The sequence below is a fragment of the Kogia breviceps genome, chromosome 1 (assembly GCF_026419965.1).
Source record: "Kogia breviceps isolate mKogBre1 chromosome 1, mKogBre1 haplotype 1, whole genome shotgun sequence".
Taxonomy (NCBI): Eukaryota; Metazoa; Chordata; class Mammalia; order Artiodactyla; family Physeteridae; genus Kogia; species Kogia breviceps.
Genome location: NC_081310.1, coordinates 57,121,311 through 57,129,449, shown reverse-complemented (window position 1 = coordinate 57,129,449; position 8,139 = coordinate 57,121,311). Strand labels below are relative to the sequence as shown.

The 8,139-nt window shown below is 52.2% G+C and overlaps 1 protein-coding gene across 1 annotated transcript; it reads left to right on the top strand.

The window, feature by feature from the left end:
• Positions 1-553: 553 nt before the first annotated feature.
• LOC131763790 (Golgi-associated RAB2 interactor protein 4-like) lies at positions 554-1,543 on the top strand (the record flags this gene model as incomplete). The annotated part of the gene is made up of 1 exon (XM_059076400.2): positions 554-1,543. A coding segment is annotated over exon 1 (990 nt), but the record flags the coding sequence as incomplete, so codon positions are not given.
• Between the last annotated feature and the right edge of the window lie 6,596 nt (positions 1,544-8,139).

The window sequence follows — 8,139 nt, the reverse complement described above, 5'->3', positions numbered from 1 at the left end:
CACTGGCAGGATAGGCCTGTCCTCCGCGGGGGCAATGGCGCGTTTGTGAGAGGATGGGGGCCCTGCACTGGGCGGGCGGGGCGGGGCAGCTGGGGGATGAGGCAAAGGGCTATGTGACAGTGATAGGTCACAAAGGGCATCAGAGGATAAATAGGCTGTGCCAGGGCCTTAGGCCGAGAAAGTGGTTACTTCTCTCACTAGGACTGACGTTCACAGCCGCTTGGGGAGATAAAAACCCAGAAGCGGAAGTGAGCTGAGGCCGAGGGGGAGCCTACCATACCTCTCTACACACTTGAAGAGATTCAGCCTGGGGTCCAGCCGCCCTACAGAGTCCCCGCTGTGACCATCGGTGCCCCTACCCACACCCCTGCCTCTGGGAGACCCTGAGGCAAAGGTGGGGGCCTGTGGGCTGGGCTTGGAAGACCTGCCGTAAGGCCGCCTGCGTGACGCAGGAGCACCGCAGCTCGCTCTGCTCTTCGGCCCATTAGGCCGAGGGAGGGAAGAGCCAGGGGCCCGCCTTAACCACGCTGCCTGGCAGTGATCGAAGACAGCCATGAGTGGGGACTCTCTGCTCCCGTATCACACGGCCCAGAGCAGCACCGGGCTGGGCCTGTTCAAAAGCACCATGGGGGAGCTGCAGCAGCAACTGCACAACGGCGAATACGACATTTTCAAGTACGCGCCGATATTCGAGAGCGACTTTATCCAGATCACGAAGAGGGGACACGTGATTGACGTGCACAACTGTGACTGCACGGTGACCGTGGGCATCGCATCCACCAGCCCCGTCCTCCCACTCCCAGACATCATGCTGCTGGCCCGACGGGCCACCGGCTGTGAACAGCACGCTGAGCACAGCCAGCCCACCAAGGGGAAGAGCCACAAGGTTGCCAAGACCTTAGAGCTCACCAGGCTCCTTCCCTTGAAGTTTGTGAGGATCTCCACGCACGATCGTGACAAACGACAGCTGCGCGTGAAGTTTGCCACTGGCCGCTCCTTCTACCTGCAGCTGTGTGCCCCTCTGGACGCGCAGGAAGACCTCTTCGCCTACTGGGAAGAGCTGATTTACCTCCTGCGACCACCAATGGACGGTCACAGCCGCACCTACGCTGTTCCAGCCGGGGACATGATCTGCAGGACTCTGTTCGAGGAGGAGGAGGAGGACGGGAGGAGCCCGGCAGTGGAAGATTTCCAAGGAGAGTGGGATGAGGACCAGGTGAGCATCAGGAGCCTCCACACGCCCTCTGAGGTGGCCGCGGTCGGGTCTGCAGCTTTTGCTGGCGGGGAGGGGATCCAATTGGACTCCCACAAGCCCGATACCATGTCCGATGTGGCCACTGCCAAAGCAAAACCTACAGTGCTTGACAAAGAGTCAGCATCGCGGGCAACGACAAAGGTGGAGACAGCAGAGGTGGCAGGCGGCACCGCAGCGGGTGCTTTGAGCGTGGCAGAGATCAAGTCTCCTGCCCCCGAAGAGCAGAGCATGGCCATAGCAGCCACAGCCAGCAAGGGTCCAGGAGCAAGTAAAACCAACACAGCCACTGGGGGCACTGCGGGGAACAAGACCATCCAAAAAGCAGCCGGCCCGGGCTCAGGCAGCCGGAGAGCCACTAGAGACGACCAAAAGGAGAAAGGCCACGGCAGCCCGGGGGACAACAAGCAGGGCACTGCTCACAAAGCCATCAGCCGTGCTCCCATCACCAACGAGTCCAGGACCTCGCACAAATCGGGCAGGAGCTTACCTACAGCAAGTTCAGGTTCCATCACCAAGAGACTCAGCAGGATCGGCTCTTTCTTCAGGAATGTCAGAGCCAAGCTTACGACAAAGACAGTGTGGCCTCATCACGCGAGGAATATGTGAGCATCCCGCCGAAGGCAGTGGAAGGGACCCGAATGGAGGCCATCACAGAGACAGCAGAGAGTGGCCAGGGCCTGGAAATCACTGGTGGTGTGACATCTGAGACCACGGAGCCAGCGACCGCTGAAGGACCTTGAGCTGGGAGCTGCAAAGGGAACCAGGGCTCAGGGAAATACCCCTGGAGAGCCCATTGCAGTTTCCTACGGAAATTGAAATAAAAATCTGAGAATGCATGCCGTGTTCTGTCTGACTTTCTAGGTCCCGAAGCCCAGACGGAGCCTCACAGTGGATTCTGGGAGGTCAGCTGCGCCACAGTCTGAGACCCAGTGTCCAGTCAAGCGCAGCCCCACCTCACACACATGCTCAGCGCCAACAGCGGTGCTCCATCTGGCCTCCACTCCTTTCTGGCTTTGCCCCCCCCCCCCACAGCCATGGTGGAAAGTCAGACTATGGCCTGGGAAGCTCTCCTTCACTATGCCCGTATTGTTTTTTATAAACGCTTATTCCCTCTGAAGGCCTGTAAACAAAGCAAGAACAGGGACGCATGTCCCCTCAGGCTATTCAGTGGACAGAAATAAGGGCAGCAGTAGTGGCTAGCAATCAGAACAGCAAGCACTCTCACCTAGACTTAGCCGTTCCCTTCCCAGGTATATACCCTGGAGAAACACACATGTTCTAAGGAACAACTGTGAGAATGTGTATAGCAAAAATAACTTAACAGCAAAACACAGGAAACAGCCCAAATTTCCATCAACAGAATTAATACAGCAGACTATGAAGTGAGTGCAATATTCAATAGTGAAAAATAAATAAGCTACACACATTAGCATAGATCAACTTCTCCTGATTTTTAAAAACATCAAAAGAATGGGATACAATTCCACTCACGGAACCATACTGAAACAAGCCCATTCTGAAACAAGCCCAAACAATGTATTGCATAGGGTACATGTTTTAAAAACAACTGTAGCTAAAAATGAGGGAAGAGTAAACACAAAATTTGGGACAGTTTTCTCTAGGGTGGAAAGGCTAGGTCAAGGAGGTTGACACAAGGCTGTTAGTGCTGCTGGGAATCGCTCCATCTCTTAGGCAAGATGGTAGGTACACAAGTGGTGTATTTTTCACATTTTACTAACTCTGAAATCAGCAAGGTCACCGCGGCAGTTGTGATGGAGTTATTGCCAATGCCTTTCTCTTTTTTTCACTTTTCTTTATGCACAAAAGTGATGTCAGAAAGGCTTGGCATCTTTAAATTACATTTATTTAAGGTAAAGTACAAGAACGCTGGTTTGGTTATTAGGAAAAGAAGGAACGATATGCCTACTTTCCAGGTAAGAACACTGAGGCTCAGAGAAGGTAACCTGCTCCAGTCGCACATGGGATCTTTGCAGAACAGTCATCCACCAGCCCACTTCTTTACGCAAAGCCCTGTCCGGGGCACGGGACGGAGGCAAGCAAACAAGCCTGAGATAGGACCGGCACAAGAACCCGAGGCACCAGCATTCTTACCATCATGTTCCAAAACTACAGAGATGAGCATCAATTTTACTAGACTGAGCGGAGGGAGGGGTGGGGGCTGGGAGCCGGTTATCGGACTTCAGTGAGCTCACAGCTCTTAGCTGGCCTTCTCTCGAGAGCATCCAGACCACCCCTGAGCTGCGTCTGGCTCCCTGGCTTCTACCTCTAGCCTCTGGCATGACCCGCGCTGCAGCCATAAACAGGCTCCCACCTGGAATTCCAGCGTCCACTCCTGGAACACCCAGCGTCCAGTCCTCCTGCAGCCACTAATTAAACTTTGGAATGCCCTACTCAGAAGGGTTTTTCCATATCAAATCTTCAGGAACTTTTTTCTTCTTGGGGCTCCAAAATCAAATCCTTAACCCTCACGTGAGTGAGATTATTTGTTAGGTCAGAGCATCCTTGTTGATTGGACCTTCAGTTTGTGACTTCCACAGACCTCATCACGAGAGGGTGGGGAGAGGTCTCTTCTGTTGGTGGAGGGAATGGAGGGCACTTGGTGGGGAGCACTGATGAGAAAGCGAGACAGCCCGAGACCTACACATAGGCACTGTTGCCCCTGGCCAGACAAGGTTCCTGACCCCAGGATTAACCCAGAGCTTCCGAGAAGACTAGGAGCTGCAGGGAGACACAATGAATGGTTTACTCTCCACCAGCTTTTCCTTGGACCCAAGGTGGAGAAATTACGAAAAGATCACATCACATTCCTTTGATCTTATGATTTCCACACAGGCAAGTGCAGCTAAACACTAGTCTGAAGGAAGAAAAAGTGTTAAAACCATGTGCATAGCCCTTAGTCGTTTATAAAGTTCTTGAATGTGTGTGCCCCCTTCCGATGCTCACATCTTTCTATTTTGCAGATAAGCAAACGGAAGTTCAGAGCATTTAAAGGACTTGCTCAGGGTGGGAGGTGATGGTGCAGAGAGGGAGCTACCTCAGTGCAACAACCTTCAGACAGTGTGCCAACCCGGTCCCGCATAGAGGTACACGGATGGTGGAGGAGACAGGACAGCACGAGTAATTATCACAACTCTGAGTGACAAATACAATCAGAGACGTGTGTTTGGGGACTGGATCTATTCAGAGGAGGGGTTTTGGGGTTAGGGAAGGCTTCACAGGGGAATTGGCACTTTTAAGGATGAATAGGGCTCAGCCAGGTGAAGGAAGTATGAGGAGCAACGGTAAAGGTGGGGGAGGGGTGGGAGATGATCAGGCCACAGGAAAGAGCGCGTGCAAAGTACAAAGGCTTGAAACGTCACGGTGTGTTAAGCAACTACAGGTATGTCAGTACCACTGGTTGGAGGGCAAGAGAAGAGGGACGTGAGGCTGGAGAATCAGGCAGCTGGGTCTTGGGGAGCCTGGGGTACTATTTGAGTGTATGAGACTTGCGGAACCACTGAAGGCCAGCGTCTGATGGGAGTAAGATCCCTCTGGCTCCAGGGTGGAGAGTTGATGGGCAGGGGGCTGTCTGGAGACACGGGGTCCTCCAGGAAGCCACTGCATTAATCCTGGCAGAGTTGGGGAGCCCTGAACCTGGGTGGCACTGGGGAGACAGAAGGGGGCAGAGTCGGGAGGTGTTGAAGAGATGGAACAGGACAATTTTCCAGCCCACATCCTGAAAGACGGGGAGCTCATGGTGTAGGTCTGGCCCTCATCTAAAGGAAGTAGAACTGACAGAGGTGGAGGTGACTTGCCCCTGTGGCGGCTATTGGTCAGTAGAGTGGGTGGCCAGAAAAGAGGCTCAACGGGAAAGCAAGGAGTAATGTGTTCAGATAGAAAACAACAGCTGCTAGACGGCTAAGGGTAAAACATCAGGATAAGGCAGCCGAGGCGGTCAGTGGGGCTTCAGCACTTGGAGAGGGGCAGAGCCCCTGAGAAGTTCCTTGTTTATCTGAGAGCCCTCCTCCCCTGGGCAAAGAGTCGCCCCAGAGAGCCCCTTGTGGCCACATGCTGGTACTGCAGGTTGGCGCTTGAATGAGGGGAGTCAGCACTGAGGCTGAGTCACCGTGACCCTTTCGCTTTGTCACACCACAATTAGTCTAATGCCAACCCCAAAGGTGTGAGCTAGGGGAGGTGGGGGGGTCTGGGCAATGAGGATGTGTCTCATCCAGGCGGCATGGCTCCAGGCCCCTGGCAGTGGAGTGGTAGAGTTTGAAATGGCTGAAAGGTCCCTGAGAGGCTGGGGATCCGAACCCAAGGGGACAATGAGTCACCGCCAAGAACAGGGGTGGAGTTAGTGCCAGGGTCCCTCTGCAGCATGGAAGCCATTTGAGAAACAACTGCTGAGCACCTACTGTGGGCAAGATAGGGAATCCGGGACCATGAGGATGTTCACATACAATACACACACACACACACACACGCGCGCGCGCGCCTATAATACAAATCACAGCGTGGTAGTGGCCTCAGTGTACAGAAAGAGGCTTCACGGAGAAGTGGAGGGCTTAGCACAGGGATGGCGGGCTGAGTGCTCTGGCACAGGGAATGGTGTGATGGAGAGGGAGAAGGGCTTGGGAGATGTTCACAGATGACAGACAACTGCAGTGTGCCCAGGGTGTAATGTGCTCGGCAGAGAGAGCGGGCTGTGCGGTGGGAAATGAGGCTAGAAATAGAAGTAAGGCCACAGCATAGAGGAGAGACCCAGAATGCCGCACAACTCCCCTGAACCCCATGATCTTCATGACTGCAAATGGGACCTGTAACCCAGGGCCGAGGGGTGTGCAGAGTTGGTTTCTCCAAGAGCAGAAGGGCAATGGAAACCTAGACTCTTCCCCTTTGCCAGTTCAGAGAATGTGAAATGGATAATGGAGGCCCATGGCTTCCCACACTCTCTGTAAGAGGACCTTATCCCACCGGTGTGCTGAGGTTGTTACCCCCCTCATCGTGGGAGCACCTGGAGGACCAGGCCACTTGGCTTGGGCTGCCAGGAGCCCCATCTGGTACCCCAGTGTGTGCCATTCCAATGATGTCATTTTCCACATGTGCCACAGCCTGTGAAAGGTTGGGAAACACCTTTCTAGATCGGCACATGCATGTACATGATACAGTTTGCAGGTACTGTGAATGCAGCAGCAAGGAGCTGCTGAGAAGTGCCTTCCCTGGACAGCTAGCCTGCTCCCCACAGCTTCAGCTGATGCTCACCACGGCACCCCTCTTTTCTTTTCCCACTGACACTTTCACAGTCCCAGGACCCTGCCACAATGCAATATACACTGGTTCAAGGGAAAAATAAGAACAAATATATTGCTTTTCATAAAACTAAATTAGTTTTTTAAACATCTATCCTTGGCCTTGAGATCATGTCCTGCCTCCTTGTCTGTTAACATTATATTCTGAAGTGCAGTTGACCCTGAAACAACACGAGTTTGAACTGCTCGAGTCCACTGAAACTTGGATTTTTTTTTTTTACTAAATACATACTACAGTACTACACAGTCCGTGGTTGGGTGCACCCGCACAGGCGGAACCGCGGATTCAGAGGGCCAACTGTAAAGTTATATAGGGATTTTCACCTGGGGGTGGGGAGGTTCCTAACCCCAATGTTGATCAATGGTCAATTTATAACATTCATGCAGGAGAGTGTGCCATCGTAAGCATACCACTCGATGACATTTGACGAGATAAGCAACCCCACAAAACTAGCACCTGGCGAAGAATCAGAACATCCCTGCAACTCTGGAAGGGCCCCCTTGCAGCCACTCAAGGGTAACCACTACCCTAGCTTCCAACACCACAGATGAATGTTGTTTGCTTTTCAACTTTACAGGGCTTCCCTGGTGGCGCAGTGGTTGAGAATCCACCTGCCAATGCAGGGGACACGGGTTCGTGCCCCGGTCCGGGAAGATCCCACATGCCACCGAGTGGCTGGGCCCGTGAGCCACGGCCACTGAGCCTGTGCGTCCGGACCCTGTGCTCTGCAATGGGAGAGGCCACAACAGTGAGAGAGGTCCGCGTACCACAAAAAAAACCAAAAAAAACCCCAACTTTACATAGTGGAATCACATAGTATGTACTCTTTGACTCGGGTTTCTTTTCCTTAACATCATATTTATGAGGTTTGTGCATGACTTTCCTGGCGATCGTCCATTTATTTTCACTGCTCTCCAGTATTCCTTTGTGTGATGATACTACAACTTATTCTGTTATTGATTTAAGTTATTCCCAGCTTTGGGCTATTAAAAATAGTGCTATTGGGCTTCCCTGGTGGCACAGTGGTTGAGAGTCCGCCTGCCAATGCAGGGGACACAGGTTCGTGCCCCAGCCTGGGAGGATCCCACATGCCGCGGAGCGGCTGGGCCCGTGAGCCATGGCCGCTGGGCCTGCGCGTCCGGAGCCTGTGCTCCTCAACGGGAGAGGCCACAGAAGTGAGAGGCCTGCGTACTGCAAAAAAAATAAAAAATAAAAAAATAAAAATAAAAATAAAAATAGTGCTATTATGAACATCTATATACAGATCTGTTGGTAAAAATATATATAAACTTCTGTTCGGCATATACATAGGAATGGAATTGAATATATGCATATGTTCAGCTTCTGATTATACTGCCAAGCTATTTTCCTTCCAAAATGACTGTGGAAATAATAATTCCCACCAGGAATGTATGAAAGTCCTGGTTGTTCCACATCTTTGCCAACATTTGATACTGGTTACCTCTTTCCTTTCAGCCATTCAGGTGGGATATAGTGACTTTTCTCCCTTTCTCATGATAAAAATATATTTTCAAATATATAATACGGTGACCTACAGAAAACGGTAGTTTTGT